We start from the raw sequence: 18,173 nt of genomic DNA, 5'->3' as shown, positions 1-18,173 counted from the left end.
CACACTACTGCATTTCTCAGTTGGAGGGTTAGAGCAGAGCCCCCCAGACTTGCTTTGGCTGTGCTGGGACTAGGAGGAGCAGCAGCCCAGGCAGTCCTAGTTCTCCTTCAGACCAAACAGGACTTCAGGCTGCTCATCCCTCATGCAGAGGAGGAGCGAAGGGGAGAGGATATCAGGACAGCAATGCAGGACCAGAGCATCTGGGATTGCCTCAGAGAGGAGCAGAGAAGTGTGCAGAGCACAGGCACAACTGTCCATCACCATGGGGCAGTGCCCGAGAGCCTGCCATGGGGTGCCAGGAAGGGGAAAGATGACGCCTGGAGTTGGGTGCCAGGTAGGCATGGTAGGAAGGAAACCAAAAAAATGGAAGCAGGCAAGTAGAGGTGTCTGGATCTCTGCAAGCTAGAGGGAGGGGTGTGAGCGTTGTCGTTTGCTCAGCTGTACTGTGCCAGGACAGCCAGCAGGAAACAGCAATTTGGTTTCCCCTTCCCTAGCAGCACTGCACGGTTTTGAAAGCATGGGCAGTCCTCCTGGCACTGCTGTGTTTCCAGCAGGGCCTCGATGGATGCCAGCAGTGTCTCAGCACATGAGAGGGACTAACAGCACCAGCCTGAGAGCCCTGAGCTCAGAGCCTAGGGCTGTTGCTGACAGCAGCAGGGAGGGGGGGTCCCTGGTTCTCCGAGGGGGTAACGTCACCCTCAGAGGGAACCTGAGATGTTTGGAGACAGCCACTCCCATGCTGAAAGGAGCCAGGCAATCGATTGATGCTCTTTGCTCTCAAGGCAAGGAATGTGCATGTTAATGCATGCTGAATTTTTAACATTTCTCAACCTTTGTGGCTCTTGTGTTGCCTGCTCTCCTCCTTCCTCCCTGCAGTCCCCCCAGCGAGTGGAGAACCAGTCTCCACACTGTCTTTTCTCCCTGTCCTGTGAGATCCAGGGAAAGGGCTCAGGTTGCACTGCACTCACTGCTCACTGGTCCAGGGTTTCGCTTCACTTCCCAGGGAATGCTCTCAACGGGGAGGTGTACTGAATAGTGGAGCAGCACAGAGCCCTTACAATGCCTATTCTTGGGATGAATGATAATGAATCTCATTTTTGACAGTCTGCTGGTTTAACTAAACCTCTGAATTATACTATTGTCCATTGAAATCATTTTAATATTCACAGCAATTTTCCCTGTGCTGTTCTTGCAAAACCTCGAAACCACCTTCTTCTGATCTTTATCCAAAAAGAAGATTAAAAAAAAAATGCAAATTCATGTCGAGAAAATTGTAATAAAGAGGGAAATTTCATTGCTGCAGTAAATGAAGAACAACAAAATTTTCTGGAGCACTTAAGGTAGCATCATGGACTGTGCTAGCCCATGTGATTTTACTTGTAAATTGGACAGAAATCCTGAGAATGCTGCTTTTTGAGGAGTTATACTGATTTAAATTATTACCAGACTCTTAGGCTAGAAAAGCAAGCGACTTAAATCATTGGCTTGAGCCTGAGGAATGTGTTGATGGTGCCGTACAAGCTGCTGTGAGAGCTCTGCCAGCTCTCACTAATGCTAACTGACAGCACCTCCCCTTCTCCCTCCATACTGACTGGGACAAGAAGCTGCCAATTATCCCCCAGGAGGATGGGAGGCCGATGGAGTCCATCCCTTCCTTTGCACGTGCTCCTGCCAGGGCATCGTCTGGGCCAGATCTCTTACCAAAGGCACTGCCCTGACCCCCTCCCGGTAGAGAGCTGACCCCTACACATGGCATCCATTTTTAGCAGCTGCGGTGCCTTGGGCGCTGCTGCTCTCTGGTGCAGAGCAGCGAGCCCATCTCGGCAGCTCTGCCGGTGTGCTAACGAGGGGAGGACAGCTCAGCCATGCTGGGTCACAGAAATGCACGGCAGAGGCCTCTTTGACCACTCCTCTGTTGCCAGGCTGGAGAGCTGAGGCCCCACACAACTCCCTGGCTGTGGTGTGCAGGAGGCACGTCCTGTGCCGAGGCTGGTGAGGCCTTTGTACACTCTTGTACTATGATCCACAGGAGAGTTTTCCCTGCCATTCTCCTGTCCCTTCTCTAGGCACAGGAGTGCACTAACCACCTCTGCCGCTCCCCTGTGTGTGGCACAGGGCAGAGTGCCTTCCAAAGGGGCTCAGCCCTTCCCTTTGCCCTGCAGAGCGCTGCTGAGACAGCCCCCAGTGCCTCTGAAGTGCCTCTTCCCTGTGCTGTCCACAGGGGAGCGTATGACAGTTGGCTGCTGGCATCCCTGGGGGGAGATGGTCCAGCACCCACTGCCTCTGCAGGATACATCAAGGGCAACACAGCACTGATGGGACTCAGACAGCCCCAGGAGCACCCTGAAAGCAGGGACACTGGGTGGGGTGCAGGGGAGTCTGTGGCGGGCTGTGCTGCCTCTGGTCTCACAGGGCTGGAAGTGAAAATCTGTTTTTGCATGCTGGGCTCTGACTTCCTTGCATGGCCTGGTGTCCTCTAGTGTCTTGTCTTCCCGTGTCCCTGTACATGAGTTCCTGTGCACCTTCCCTCTCCCTGTCCTGCCCTTCCACCACTGTCTCTCTGACTTTGTAGTGGCCTCCGGTGCCTGCCAACCTGTTTGCCTTGTGCATGTGCATGAGTGTTCTGTGCACACCTATGGCTTTATCCTCAAGATTTGGTTTTTTTTGTTTTAATACAGCTTGGGTGGGTGGGTGGGTTTGGTCCTTTGATGGGGACAGAATTGGAACAGCTTCTGCCTGGAATAATTCAACGGCATTTTCATTCAAAAATGAAACCTAACTCTTAACAAATGGTGCTGGGATGCTTTGGTTGGAAATACACACCATCATGTTAAACCATTGCCATGTCCATCAGGTTAAGTCTGTATTCTCATGACTGTGTAGCATTTGAGTACACTTTCAGTTCTGTCTCATTTGGGGAGCACTACCCCATCAGTCAGGTAACACCTCACTGGTGATTTCTCATGTAGGTATTGATTGGAGATTTAATAATTGATTAAAAGAAGCATACAGCAAGACTTTGGATTTAGACATTCAAAAAAAAAAAAAAAGGCAAAGGAAGTTATCCTTCCCTGCCTGGTAAGGAGCTAATGAGCCCTGTTTTGTCACTGAGACGATGTGTAGTACACACACGATGTTGACAGTATTGTCTAATTTATCACAAAGTCTTAGCTCTGTTGTGCATGCTAGTGTGGGGGCTTCTGTGTTCAGTCTATTTCTGCAAGCCTGATGGTTTGGGGATGAATCATCAAAGAGAGCACTAGTGAAGTTTGATTTGGGGAGAGTCAGCTTGGCAAGCAGAGCTGACACCTCTGCAGCTCAGGGGGGTGTCAGCAGCTTTACTGTCCGCGGAGATGCCGTGGTGGCAGCAGCCAGGCCAGCAGAGCCACGGCTCCCCCGACCCCCCTCACCCGGGGGGCCAGCTGTGCCTGTGGCATGTTGTGAGCTGGCACTGCTCAGGCTCCTGCCCGATTTCCACCTGCCCTCGGTGCTGTGGGGGTTTTGCTGCTCTGCCAGCCCGGTGCACTGATGGAAGAGCATAATTGGCAGGGAGAGGCTCCTCGGGAGCCAGTCAGTCGTGAACCCGGCCGCTGCCCCGGGGCCGCTGTTCTGGGGGAGGAGGCTGGAGGAGAGCGGGGCTGCTGGGCGAGACACGTTCAAGCAGTTTCCTTTTTTAACTACAGACTAAAATGAGCTTGCCCAGAGGAGACAAAGATTTACCGAGCACAGTTGTTTCTCTACCCTTGCTTAAATAGGCCCATAACACTAACCCTGAAGAAGGGGCCTCATTTCTCAGTGTCATTTTCCTGACGGGAATGCATATGGCAGGCAGCTTTAGAGGTTTATTGTAGCTGAGAGTTGCTTACAAATAAGTCTTGAATGAAATACCCAGCAAGGGATTGATATGAAGAGAAGCTGTGCAATGCAATAAGGAGGAATACATCTCCCGAAGAGCTGCCACAAAGGTGGGAAGGGTTCTGCCAGCCCAGCTCTCTTCTGTCAAAATGTATATGATCTCACATCTGTCAGGATTAGTTCTCTCCTGCCCAGCAAGGTGATCTCTTCAGGCCCTGACAATGTCATGCAGCTCTGGTGACTATTTTTTCTGAGCCAAGGTAGAACCTGAGTTACATTTTGAAAGGAATTATATTTTATTTAGCAGCACACGTGTGCTAATTCAAAAAAGAAACCCTTTCTGCTGCCCCTGCCCAAACCCTATGAGGTTTAGGGGATGGGCTGCTTTACTCTAGAGCTAATAAATTGAACAGGTAATTCCGTTTTGCAGAGCTTCAGTGGGCCCTGCACAGAGAGAGTGTGTGACCGGCATTTTGCATGCTCTCTAATTAGAGGGATGTAATTTAAATGAAGGAATGTTTCATGTTAGTAATATGATTTCAAAAGGCCATGTTTGGAGGGAATGGATTGAGCCATCCCTTAGTGAGTTCTTCTAATAAGATGCCAGTGGCAAAGGAAGGAGAGCAAAGTGTGTGCAATTTGGCAAAGTAGCGAACAGCTTTTGCACTTTGTTTTATCTGCCCTGGGGGGTAGACAGGCAAGAAGGTTGAACCCCTCTCATGTACTCCCAGAGTGCAACTGAGTGCTCTCTGCTGGTTCTGTGACCCTACTAGCTGTGTCCTCCTTGTTTCAGTGCGGCGTGTTGCTCCTCGATTCTCTATCCCTCCGAGCAACCACGAGGTGATGCCTGGGGGGAGCGTGAACCTCACGTGTGTGGCAGTAGGTGCTCCCATGCCCTACGTGAAGTGGATGGCCGGTGTGGAGGAGCTGACCAAAGAAGATGAGATGCCTGTCGGTAGGAACGTCCTGGAGCTGACGAACATCATGCAGTCTGCCAACTACACCTGCGTGGCCATCTCCTCCCTTGGCATGATCGAAGCCACAGCCCAGATCAGTGTCAAAGGTAAGGAATTATTCCTTGTGGTGCACCTACTTTGGTTTCAACACTGTAGCCCTTTGCCAAAGTGTTTTTGGCTGCAGCCAACTGACTGCAGTCTTCTGTGACTTTTCTACCTTGCAACTTTTCTACCTTCCACCCACAACTTTGGTTTTTGCTGCTCACAGTACGGGACTTGCTCTGCAGGTCATTTTCCCTCTCCCTGCAAGTGGCATGGCGGAAGACAAGCTTGTGTCAGGCTGGGTCCCTGTTAAGCCACAAGGGAACCTCTCTGAGTCTGTGTTTATCCCAGCAATGTCTATCTTGTTCCATGCATCAGCAGGATCAGCTCAGCACAGCGGCAGACTGTGGGCTGTCCTGGGGCAGGGTCTGTGGATGTCTGCAGTCAGAGGGCTGTTTGCACAGAGACATCCTCTTGCACTAAGAGTAGGACAAGGTCAATCCCAGCAATGTGAAGTGTCCGTGGAGCTCAACAGAATGAGCATCCTCCCCCCCTGCAGGGAGGAGCTGTATGTGTTCATTTGAAAATTGTTGCATATTAATCTGTCAGCTTTTTTTCTTACTGCTGCGGCTCTTTCCCTTTCTCTTTCGTGTGTTGCTGTCCTTAAGGGATGCTTCCTTCCAACATTTCACTGGTAGCTTTGCCCCAGAGAGGATGCTGTTGCTGATTACTGACCATAGGGCAGCCCACTCAGCTCCCTAACAGGAGTCTGAAGGTGTCCTGCATTTCCCATCTGGGGGCCTAGCAGGTCCACATTTATCCCTTTCCTCCTCTCCTTGCAGTTGATTTGTAGCACAGATTTCCAGAGATACGTCATCTTTTGAGTCTGTCTGTTCTTGCAGGCCCCCTCCTGCACTATGGCCAGCTTTAGCACAGAGTTCCTGCTGGAACAAATCACAGAATTGAGTGTTAGCCCTCTCTGACCTGGAGATAGCAGCAAATTCTCTTTGCTAGTCAGAGGATGTTTTTAACCTTAGCTGCACGCTGCTCCCTTTACTCACAACACCTGCTAGTCATTACCTTTTCCAGCCTCTTTTTGTACAGAGCACAGGGATTGCCTTGGTTATAGTAGATACCCGGGAGAGTACAGAAGGAAGGGGTATGATGGAGAGGTGATTTGGGTGTGAAGGGAAGAGGTGGGAACTGCACCATTGCACTGATGGTTCCCAGAATTTACCTCCTTGCACCTGGGATGACTCTGCCTCATCGGCTGATGCGATACCCACTGCTGCCCCAGGGCAGGGAGAAGTCTGCTCAGCTCCTTTAGCCCTTTACCTTCCTCCTTGTTTCCCTGTCTGCCTTTTCGGCACCCTCATTCCAAGTATCTCACTGGCTCTGTCCCAAACTCCTTCACCCAGTGGTGCTTCTCCTGTGCTTGCTGGCACACAGACCACTCGTAGGGCAGATGGGAGAAGCAAGATGACGCAGAACTGATTGCACTAAGCATGTTGAAAGTACTAGATCTGCCCCTTCCTCACATGGAAGCTGCACACCTAAAAACTGGTGAGAGTCAACCTTGTGGCTCTCCAAAGGAAAGGGTGGAGTAGTGTCATCTGTCCTTGAAAGCCTTAGGGAGGCTGGCGGATTCTTGGATGCTGTAGGAAATGTGTTGCTTCAGGCCATAATATTGTGCAGGATGGGTTTGCCCTCCTGAGTCCTCCACGGGTGGTGGTGTGGTGTCTGGTTGTGGGTTGTATGCCCTTCCCTCTCGTGCCAGTTCAGCCCTTGCTGATTTCCTCAGTATTCATGTGGCAGTAGGCTTGGAAAAGGCATCCTCTCTGGCCCTCGGAGCAGCCATGCCCTCTGCTAGAGAGCCTCCCTTCCTCAGCTGAACCATGTGGAAACTAGAAACTTGAGGACTTTGCCAAAGAATGAAGTACTTGAGGATCTTAATTTGGGTTGAGCATTTTTCCTAGTTCCTTGTCAAGCACAGCTGCGTTACAAGTTACTAATGACTTTAGAGTGGTTTGTAGGAGGTTTAAACTTACTGTAGACTTTAATTCAGTCATTGCCTTAAAGTATTTGTGTACTGTGCAAATCTCTCTCACATGCACTCATTCGCTTTCTTTGTTCTTTTGGTAAAATGGCAAATCTGGAAATGCTTGCAGTAGTTGTTGTTTTCATTAACACTTCAGAGATGTCGGTGTCACAGAGTTCTTGTATAACAGTTTATTGTCTGGTTGCAGTTTGACACACCATCCAGTGAAATAGTGGATATGAAAGTTGGTAATTTCTCTGGCTGTATCTCTCCTGCATGTACTATAATACTTACAAAGCATTCCCCCATCAACCCATCTAACAGCACTGTCCACGAACTCCCTATGGCCTAAGATACTGTCTCTCTAGAAGCAGGAGCATAATTCTAGATTACCTTTGGTGCTCTGATTGCTTTACTGTATTCCTATGTAAATCAGCTGTACACCTGGCTTCTGGGGCCAGCCCAGCTCAGCCAGCACCTTCCCACTGCCAGCTGAACCCCCATGACAGAAACATTCCTGCATCCCTGTTGAATTACCTTTATTTAGCCTGCTGCTGGTAAGTGCGTCAAGCACATCTAATAACATGATTGCTCTGTTTATCCTTCCATTAAGAACCACTTCAAGCAATATATGGTAATATAAAAATGCATGTTCTAGAGTATGAAATGATTTCTGCCTTTTAAAGAAGAATGTTAATGGGAGGTGGCAGCTCCATTTTTATCCCCATGCACATTGCAGGATTTGAGCTGACTGAATTACTTAAATCACACCTCTCTGCCTTCCAATTGCAGCACTGCCAAAACCTCCAACAGAGCCATCAGTGACTGAAACAACAGCTACCAGTGTGACCCTCACCTGGGATTCAGGCAACTCCGACCCCATTACATATTATGTCATCCAGTACAAGCCCAAATCCTTGGAGGGTCAGTTCCAGGAGGTGGATGGTGTGGCAACAACCCGCTATAGCATAGGTGGGCTCAGCCCCTTCTCTGAGTATGAGTTCCGGGTCATCGCAGTCAATAACATTGGCAGGGGTCCCCCCAGTGAACTGGTCGAGGCCCGGACAGGAGAACAAGCTCCTTCAAGTCCGCCCCTCAAAGTCCAGGCACGGATGCTGAGTGCCAGCACCATGCTGGTCCAGTGGGAGCAGCCGGAGGAGCCGAACGGGCAGATCCGAGGGTACCGCGTGTACTACACCACCGACCCGCACCTGCCGCTGAGCATGTGGCAGAAGCACAACACGGACGACAGCCACCTCACCACCGTGGGCAGCCTCATCACGGGCACCACCTACAGCATCCGCGTCCTGGCCTTCACGTCGGTGGGCGACGGACCCCCCTCGGACATCATCCAGGTCAAAACACAGCAAGGGGGTACGTATGGAGGGAGGCTCCGTGTCCACCCCGGTGTGTGCACCTCAGCTGTGCATCTGATCTGCACCAGGCATCACAACTGCACTTGGTGCTCTAATGATTGCGTGTCAGAGTGGCTGTGGGGCATCCCCACCCCACAGCCATCAGATTTAAGCTGTCAGGTGTCCCGGGCAGTTGGTATCGATCTCTGTACAAGTAACAGAGATTTTGTCTGGGATACAGTGGCTAAAAACGTGACACAAGGTCCTGCGTGTGGATGTCGGCACCTGTGTAACTGCTTGGCCCTTCTGCATTCTGAATGCATGTGTGGAAGGAAGGCTCTGGGATGCAGTCAGAGGCTGAAAGTGAGCACGATTCCCACAGGCACCTGCCTGGGTCCCAGAGGTGCTTGCTTGTGGCCTGAGTTGTTCCAAGAACACAGTACAGGGGAGAGGGAAGAAGAGAGGTTCTCAAAGAAACCTTTTACAGGGTGAAACGCTGACTCTGCAAAGTCATGCGACTCCTCTCCCCTCTCCTGGCCCTAACCACGTGTGTTTGTTCCCCAGTTCCCGCCCAGCCAGCTGACTTCCAGGCAGAAGCAGAGTCTGATACCCGCATCCTGTTGACGTGGCTGCCCGCCTCTCAGGAGCGCATCACCAAATATGAGCTGCTGTACTGGGAAGGGGAGGATGGCACACAGGTGAGGATCCTGCCTGGCAGTACCTGGGGCTGGGCATCACAATTCGTCAGCTTAGGAAGGGTGGCTACTTGAGCAGTAACAGGACTGTTTCTTCATGTTTCTTGTGCCTCAGTGGTGTGTGGTAGGAGCATGGCAATCTCTGGTTTCTGTGTAAGTGACCTCAACAGTACTTATTGATGCCAGCAAAGTAGCTAGTGACTGGTTTGGGACTGGAAAGGTTCCAGAAAGCCACGAGAGCATCCCTGAGGCATGCTTACTGCTGGAGCCTGTAAAGAGTAGGACTTCTAGGCAAGTCTGAAATGGCTTCCAGTATGTGTCTCCAGCCCCAGGACTGGTTGCACGTAAGAAGCAGATTGAAGGTGGTCTAGAGAGAGCCCTTCCACATTTACTGCAGGTCCCTAAAGGAAGTCCAGTTCTAAATGTATCAGAAGTAGCGCTGGCTTCAAGGCAGCACAGCAAGAATTGTACCACGACAGCGTCACAGTGTCCCATGGTCCTCTCCTTCTGCTGCTATTATAGTGCCATGAGAGCTGCCAGAAGTAAGTGCCCTTAAGGGGAAGTGTCAGCAAAACAAATCCTTTACCAGCTCAGTTTAGGTGCATTAGAGATCCCAGCTAGAGATGCCTGGAAAGCCTAGGACAAGGGCTTTACTCTGTTTCACAGGCAGGACACTGTTGGGAGAAAACACACCGGTGTGTCCTGTGTCCCTTGCCTGAACTGTATAGCTAGACCCAGCATTCCCACAAAGTTGTCAGGCCAGTAAGTGCAGTCTGAACACCAGGCAGTGTAGCCTGGCTGTTGGAGAATTCTGCTTCTCAGCAGAGTCCTGGTGTGCCACCTTGGGAGCTCCATGCCTTGGAGTCTTGCAGGACTGCAAGCAGGCTTGGCAGCATGGCTGTGACTTTTTGTGGTGCCAGAACGGGTGATGGGGCTGCCTGTTCCCTTGGCACTGGAAGCTGGGCACCAGTTTTTCTGTATTCTCCAACTACACCAAATAATCTGTGTTTCCCTTTTTTTTTTTCAGCAAAAGGTGGAGTTTGACCCAACCTCCTCGTATGCCGTGGAAGGTCTCAAACCAGACACATTGTATAAGTTCCGTCTGGGTGCCCGCTCAGAGCTGGGGGTAGGAGTTTACACCCCCACGATCGAAGCCAGAACTGCCCAATCCAGTAAGTGTCTACCATCCAACACTGGTGAAGACAAGGCAAAAGCAGTCCAGTTTTCCATTGCCTGGGCACAGAGTATCTCAGTGCCTCTGCCCCTGTGGGTCTGCAGGGATGCTGGCGTGCAGTTTGCTAAAGGGTGTGATGGGGAAAGCCACCCGGGGTTTTGGATCAGGGCTCTTTGGCAGAGTGGGTGCACCCAAGTGGTAAGTTCTTCCTTCGTGTCCCTTTGATCATGCTGTCTTGCCCTAAGGGTAGATTCATAAAAACTGATGGAGGAGTGAAACAGGGTGGGAAATTGCTTTGGAGAGATTGATTTGAGTGGGTTTGTGCATCTCTATGAATTTACTCCCATGCAGACAAGCTGTCTGGACAGGCAGCATATGGGTGTTTGGCTCTAAATGTGACTGTCTCCAAACCATTGGATTTTCACCCCTTCACTCCCCATTCCAGCTGCCTTGCTTACATAGGAGTGCACCCCTGGTCCATAGAATTGATGGCAAGGTGAGGAATCCTCTGAGGCCAGATGTGCCTGTGGCTGTCAGGCAGCTGGGGGAGTCAAGTTTGGAAAAGTGGCTGTTTGCTGGGGCTCTGTGAACAAGTGAGGCTGCTGCTTCTGGGACTGCAGTGCTGGGGGAAACCAGAACAAGCTGGAGCTGAGTTAATAGAGAGGCTCGATAATGAGGTGACCCAGGCAATATCACTTTCATCCTGGCTCTGCCTCGTGTGATCACAGAGCGGGAGTTTGCATTGCTCTGATTGGCAGCTCAAAGTGCTGCGCATAAGCAGATTAGGGCTATCAAAGGGCCCTGCGATAAGCTCGTTTTCACTAACGATTTTTGGGCTTGCCATTATGCAAAGAGCATTAAAAGGAGGGGAAAAAAGACATTTCCGTTAGCACCGTCTGTCTGGGATTTAGTAGCTATGTGGGGTGAGCAGTTGGCACAGGCAGCCAGCCTTCCCTGCAGGGAGGGCAGCAGCGTGCACAGCAGCCGGGAGCCTGAGATGGCCATTAGAAAGCGAGCTCAGGCAGGGAAGAGCAGCTCTGCTCACTTTTAGAATGACCTTCTCTTTGAGGAAAACTCAGCTTCATTAACATACCAGTCCCAGGCATTCCTCCACCTCGTTAAGTGAGCTAATGGTGTCTTAGAGCTGCACGATAGACAGGTATGAAAACAGAGAAAGGTTTCAGATCATGCAGTTATAAATATTTGAACGTTGAAAACTAACTCTGAATATGAGGAGTCATATATCTGTTTCAGATAGCTTTTGTATTGATAGGCAAAGGTTGAAGCAACTCTCCTGCCATGTAAATTAATTCCATCAGTGGATGCTCTTATCCTTGAAAACACTTAATCAGAGACAGCTCCATGCATAAATGAGTCCTTCAGAGGTTCACAACAGTCCAAGTAAGAGAAACGTTTGCTTCGTGGACTCATCAAGGCAGACATCTTCTTCCATGACCTACTCCATGTGTTGTCTGCTCTCAGGGGATCTCAGACCAATTTGGTTTTAAGGTTGTCACTTCAGTGGCCAGTGGAGCTGTAGGTGACTGGTTCTGGCATCTGTTTAATAAGAGAAATCTGCATAGCTTGGAAGAGATTTGGCTTTTAGCCGCAGGAGTATCTTGGTTTGACCAGTGAAACCCTCCTCACATTGAAAGACCTAAGAGTTTTTAGATTGATCCAAGGAGTGACCTGGGTCTTGGTTTACAGGCCCCTACTTGAAAAGAGCTGTTCAGTGAGGGTGACAAACCACTGGCTGAACAGTCCAAGGCAGAGTGGATCCTTGGGAGGCTCAAAGTCAAGTAGATCTTTCAGAAAGCTCTGCTTTATCTCGGCAGAAGTGTGCATGGTGCACAACTTCCAAGCAGAAATTTTTTGCTCTGCACTTAGCAACACCTTGTGTTAGATGGTTGGATTGGTCCCCTGTGGCCTTAGAACTTATTAATCTAGAAAGGGTATAGCTCCCAGCTTCACACTGGTCTCCTTCCTGCACGTTTCCATCTGGTTGCCCTGAGAAAGTCTGCTAGGTCTTGGAGACTGACGTGTTCGGGTGGGACACAAACTGCAGGAGCAGTCAGACTCCTGCTTTCCCAAGATCCTGTCTGCGGGCTTTATTCCTGGCCCTGAGAAACCAGTCAAGAGTAAGGTAGGAGGCCCATCATCACTAATGAATCACTAATGGGGTGGAGAAGGGTGTTGGTATTGCTTGTCTTGTGGCACCCCTGCTCCAGAGTGGTAGGGATGCTTGTTTGGGAAGGCCAGAGGGATGTAGTGCCCCTTTGCTCCATTCCAGCAGCACAGCTGAGACCTCATCTCCTGAGAAGACAGCTGTCATCTGGGCTGTCTTTCCCGCTAAGCTGCTCACTTGGTTGCTGGGCACCCTGCAAAAAGTACAAGTAGTGCTGTTTTGAGGGCCTCAGGAGCACGGGGGAGTTTTCCCGGAGTTTGCAATGCCTCGGGCAAGCGGGATGATGTGAGACAGAAGCATCAGCTCTCTGTGCCCATCAGGCCTCAGCATTAATGTGCTGTTCTCCCTTGAAACACGAAGGTGGGTCTTGAGGCTGCCTTTTCCCTAGCCTGAGGAGTAGGTGGGCTGGGTGGGTGCACAGGGCTGCTGTGGGCCATCGGGGGAGGCTGGTGTGAGTAGCCTGGAGGCAGCAGAGGTTTGCACAGTGTGCGTGTGGGTACATCTGCATGTGTGGGTGCATGCTGGCCACCCAGTCTGCTCTTTGCTGGTCCCAGGAGGGATACTTTGACTCCTTGTGCATTTTAAGTTGATCCTGTTCATGTTACCAAGTTTTATTTTGCTTTCTTTGAATGTTATTTTGAGTTTTTTGCCTTGCATATCATGTGTGTGACTTTTACCCAGTCAACAGCCAACGTTTGACTTGCCCACACTGCCAGCCAAAGCTGCCTTTGGAGAAGGAGCTCACTGCTGCATCCCAAGGGAAGCTGTGGAGGCCCAGTCAGAGCAAGTCTCTGCTGTGATGGGCCTGTCTGCAGACAGTGGCAAAGGAAAGGCTTGCCAAGCTCCTTATGTCTCACTTGTCCTGTGTGATGGATGCCACCAGGCCCTGTGTCTACCTTATTTCCTCCATGAATTCTTTGTAGGTGTTGCTTTGTTGCTGTATCTTCCTACTCTCTTCCCTGCCACTTTTCTGCTGATTAACCAAATGAGTGTGAGGATTCACTTTTTACCCCTGCTCCCTTTCAGTATACCAGATGGCAGGGCTGATCCTACTCTGCCTCCCCCACGTAGGCAACTGTTTGCTTCCACGCATTGCTTTGACTTCTCTTTCCTCCAGTGTAGCTCCCATAGAAGCGGCCTGATTGCTCAGGCATCATCTCTTCCAGCTCTATCACTACCTACTCTCCTCCATCTTTCGTCTGTCCAGGCATCCCAGCCCATTCATCAGGGATAGGCCCTGCTCTCTGAGCACAGGAGTGGGCACTAAGAGTTACATGCCTGCAACTGCTTCTGCAAGCACGTGGCCCCTGTTCCCGGCAAGCAGAGGTTACCAGTGGCATTGGGAAGTCCTGCTGTCCTCAGCTTTCCCAGATCTTCTGCCATTGCCAACCTGTGCACAGCAAAGCCAAGGCACAAATTGCGGAGTCCTCTAATTACCTGAGGTCCTTGCTGCCATCTGGAGTGATGTGGGTTGTGTTCACCCTTGTGCAGGCGGTGAGCAGGCAGGCTTGTCCCTTTGCCCTGGGCAGGCTGGCTCTCATGCACTGATGGCTTGAAGGACTGCAGCATGGGGAAGGGCACCAGTCATTTTTCAGTCATTTTCTAGATTTCTGGGTGCAGTGAAGAATGGAAGCTGCCTTTCACCTGCCATGGCAAAGCAGGATACCTTGTACTCGCTCAGCAGTGAGGCCAAATGAGAGGGGGCTGCTGCTGCTGTGAGAGGGCTCCCACACTGCAGGGGCCCTGTTGCAACCAGACAGCAGTTCTGCAAGGCTGGACAAGGGAACGGACCAGGCTGGTGTCCTAGAGATGTTTTGCTTTGTCCAGGTTGTCTCTCCTTTCCCGATCCCTTTCTTCCCTCCCCCAGATTTGTTTCACTGCTCTTCCCCTGTGCGCTGTACAGAGAGACTGCTTTTCATCCCAATAAGAAGCATCCACTGCCTGGATCCCATTTTTCCCCCTGTGGCCAGTTAGCTGGGGCTTAGAAGTTAATGCAAACTGCAGGTGCTTTTTTGCCTGGGAGGAGACAAGACTTGCTTGCCTTCTGCTGTACAATTCCATAGTCTAGGAAGCTACTGAGGCAGGTAACCAGTTTGGCAGTCAGTCCCAGATTCCAGGGACACATGCAAAGTAACACAACCACATTATTGCCTGTTCCCACTTGTTTTAGGGTGCTGCTTTCAGCTGATGGTCATGATTTCAAACCCCACCAGGACAAGCTGCAGCCAACCTCAGTCACCTGCTTTCCTTACCCTCTTTTGTTTTGTCCGCTTGTCTAGGAGAGAGTTTTCACAAGCCTTCCTACAATCTGGTGTGTGAACTTCCCTTCTGCCACTCTTGCCTTCTGCAGCTTCCTACCTCTTCTGGTTTCCATCTGCTTCAGATCTTCACTGAAGGCATCTTTCTTCTCCCTACCAGTCTCTCTCTCTCACACTCCACACACACACCCCTTCCCTTACTGCCATGTGTTGTGTTTGGTAAAGTGAGCGTCCAGAACTGCTTTGGAAAGACATGTTCTCTGATGCAGAACTGCATTTCTGTCTCCATGCTGTTCATCTGGCCTTCAAATACAAATTGCCCCTTTGATAGTCTGTGTGGAAGGCAGGCAGTTGTCCATGTGTTTGTTCGGTGCTCCGTTGGCTGGGTAAAAGTTCCCTTTACGTTTTGGTTTGTCCTTCCACTCATTTCCCTTCATCTCCCCACTTCATTTATTTATCCCCAGCCCCCTCCGCCCCACCCCAAGAAGTCGAGTGTGTAAGCACCAGCTCCACCACCATCCGGGTAAGTTGGGTGCCACCGCCTGCCCAGAGCCGCAATGGGGTCATCACCCAGTACTCCATTGCGTACCAGGCAGTGGAAGGAGATGACAACACCAAGCATGTGGTGGATGGCATTGGACGGGAGCATTCCAGCTGGGAGATCAAGGACCTGGAGAAATGGACCGAGTACAAGGTGTGGGTAAGGGCTCACACGGATGTGGGGCCAGGACCGGAGAGCATCCCCGTGCTCGTGCGCACTGATGAGGATGGTAGGTGTTCCTGAACAGCTCCTTCAGCTTCTGCCGTGGGTTAACTGGGACTCTCCTAGCAGAGTTGCTGGAAAAGGGGGAAAGGGAGCAGGGATATTGACCTGGGAGTGCCTTTGAAGCAGGACTGGAGGCTGTCAAGAGCAGTGCTCCAGGGAGTGGGTCTCCCCAGTTGCCCTGGAGTGGATTAGGTGAATTGCTCTGCTGGCCCTTGATCTGCCTCCAGGCTGTGTCAGGTGTCCCAGCATGGTCCCACAGGGTCCTGTTGGTGTCAGCATTGCTTCCTGCCCATGCAAGAAGGCATTGCTGTGCTTTGATGTTGTGGTTTTATAGTGTGTGGTGGATTCCTTTTTACTGAAAGTAGCAGGAGTTCTCCCGGCCAAAGGCCTTCTCACACATTGTGAGATCGGGACTTAGAGTTTACTTGTTGACCTGAAATCCAGCAAACTAAAGAGGGAAAAAGAAATCCTTTTGAAACTTGTAGATACTGCAGGAAAGCTGCTTCCTGCCCCGGCTTCCAGGCAAGCCACAGCTTATATAAAGCTGCTCTTCCACTCAAGAGTCAGAATATCACACGTACAGAGCACTTTACTGGATACGACAGCTTTAAAGAGAAATTGCTTTGTATTAGCAGGGCTGTCAGTTATGTCATCACGATTTAAGCCAATTCCTTTGAAAGTGCCAGAGCTCAGGGTGACAGTAGGAGCTTCCATGGCTTCATGCTGACCCAAGAAAGCTGCAGATTTAATGGGAGAAGAAAGAGATGTGGCATCCAGGCAAAGAAAGCATGATCTCTGCATTGCCCAGTCAGTGTAGGAAATTGAAACCAGACATGTTACAGTTTCCTTAAATGGGCTGCCACTGTCCCCCACGTCTCCATGGCTCTGGAAGTGGCGTCTGGGAATGCTCGCTGACTGCATTCCTAGGCTGGCAAACACATCTGTGTGTGTCCTGCTGCCTTTATTGTTTGCTTCAGTTCTCATTCAGCAGAGTTGTAGCCCAGGGGTAGCTGTTACCCCAGAAATGTCACAGCAAGCTCTCTCAGTTAGTTTTTGGGCACTGTGGTTGGACATTCCAGCTTAGCTGTCAGGAGTGATTTCATATCCCTCTGACATGCTGATGCTCAGTAGATACCCATGATGAAGGAATGAGAAATGCTAAACTGTGATCCGAAAACAAGTTGAACTTTCTCTGTTTGGATCTCAGATGCAGCACATACTTCCATAGTGGAGTAGGATAAGAGTTCCTCGAAACACTGGTCTGCTCACATTCACATCTTTTTGTGTCCCTGCAACATCCCAGTATTATGTCCTATTGAGGCCTCACTTGCCAGCAGAGCTTGACACACAGCTTCTGTCTGGTTCTCAGGGAGGATCTTGTTTTCCGCTTGGACTCCCAGCTGTGTGTGTGGGCAGGTGTCTTGCCAGGGCAGGAGAGCCCTAAGGCTTGTGCAAGGTCACTGCACTAAGTGAATTGTGTATTACAGCATAGGCTGCTCCAGGCAGAAGGGGGTAACTGTTCAAGCACAGCCCCCTCCATTCCCATACCTTCAGCTGGCCTCATGGTGCTCAAATGCTCTGTTCCTCCTTTTCACTATTTCATTTAATTATCTACAATTAAGAAGGACATCTGGGAAAAATAATGAATTGCCCTGCAGCTTAAAAACTGTGCTTACCTGCTGGGTAGCTGTTTCTTCCCACTTAGTTGGTTGAAATAGCAATACTCAGTACATCTGCTTGTCAGCTATCCATCCATAATTATCTGATACTGATTTCCTGCTGTGATGAGAATTGGGGCATATGAGGTTCCAAACCCCTGGATTTTCCCAGGCCACCGGGAGACTGGAAAGGGTCCTACAGTAGAGATGCTAGGATGGAGCCCAGGTCCTTCACTTGGGTAACAGGCACTTGCATAGCAGTGGTATCCTCTGCAGGGGGGTGCACACCTCTGCTCCCAGCTGCTCCAGCCGGAAGGAGCTTTCCAGGAGCAACTGAGAAGCCAATTTTTTAGAATTGACATTTTTGTCACAGTCAATGCAAGAGCAAAAAGTAATAAGGAGGTAATTTTTCCAAATACTAAATAGGGTATAAATACATTTTTAAACGGGCCTCACCTTGCAAGAAAATTGATATTTTCTGGGCAGTGTAATTTTTCATTTTATTATCAAAAAGCATTCAGCTAGTCGTGCATGAAATACAGTCCCCAGAGCTGTCACAATCCCCACAGGCCCCTTTATCTGGCTGAGTTCAGTGACTGCTGTCACTGAGCTCTGGGTTATTGTTTTAGGATGGTGCTTTTCCTCGTCATTAACCTCTCGTTGTCACAGGGGAAGAGCATGTGTGTGCTCTGGCTGGTGGCAGGCACCAGGGCTCCCTGCAGGACAGGCTCAGCGCCCAGCCACGCTACCTGGGGCTGTTGGACTGTGTTTAGATGTACACAGAGGGGTCTGAGAGGAGGTATTGTGTCAGACAGGATGCAAAGAAGGCTTCAAAACCCCTGACTGTGCTCCAGGGCACCCTGAGCTGCAGGGGGTTACCATAGTCTTTGTATTCTGCTGTACTCTTGTATTCTTTGCTCCCCTGCTGCTGGAGATGAGAGGGATAGATGGACCTTGGATCTGATCCAGCACAGTGACTTTTATTAGGGGTGCTCCTGCATATCACAGTCATGTTCTTTCCTACTGAGAGTAGCAAAAGTGCTTGGATGCTGGGAAAGGGCCAGGGATGTGGTCACACCGAAAGACTGCAGTATGATGTCCTGGGCAGGTACAGGAAACTTGTGCCAGTAGGGCTGTCCTGGCAGTGAGGTGGAGGAAAGGTGGAGCAAAGGAGTGAGAGAGAGTGACAGT

General features: G+C 50.5%; 1 protein-coding gene across 22 annotated transcripts in view; it reads left to right on the top strand.

Annotated features, from left to right (window-relative positions):
- PTPRF (protein tyrosine phosphatase, receptor type F) overlaps positions 1-18,173 on the top strand; it is a 375,587-nt gene that overhangs the window by 296,612 nt on the left and 60,802 nt on the right. For 16 of the 22 annotated variants that reach the window (XM_017824679.1, XM_017824676.1, XM_017824678.1 and 13 more), the window contains 5 exons: positions 4,649-4,918; positions 7,684-8,265; positions 8,811-8,944; positions 9,969-10,113; positions 15,023-15,328. In XM_017824679.1, the coding sequence (XP_017680168.1) occupies positions 4,649-4,918; positions 7,684-8,265; positions 8,811-8,944; positions 9,969-10,113; positions 15,023-15,328 (1,437 nt within the window). The remainder of the gene's footprint in view (positions 1-4,648; positions 4,919-7,683; positions 8,266-8,810; positions 8,945-9,968; positions 10,114-15,022; positions 15,329-18,173) is intronic. The other 6 variants (XM_017824689.1, XM_017824682.1, XM_017824688.1 and 3 more) reach the window with 1 other exon arrangement.

The sequence above is a fragment of the Lepidothrix coronata genome, unplaced genomic scaffold (assembly GCF_001604755.1).
Source record: "Lepidothrix coronata isolate B3197 unplaced genomic scaffold, Lepidothrix_coronata-1.0 Scaffold112, whole genome shotgun sequence".
NCBI classification, from domain to species: domain Eukaryota; kingdom Metazoa; phylum Chordata; class Aves; order Passeriformes; family Pipridae; genus Lepidothrix; species Lepidothrix coronata.
The sequence above is the reverse complement of the archived record's forward strand: the minus strand, read 5'-3'. Positions and strand labels throughout refer to the sequence as shown.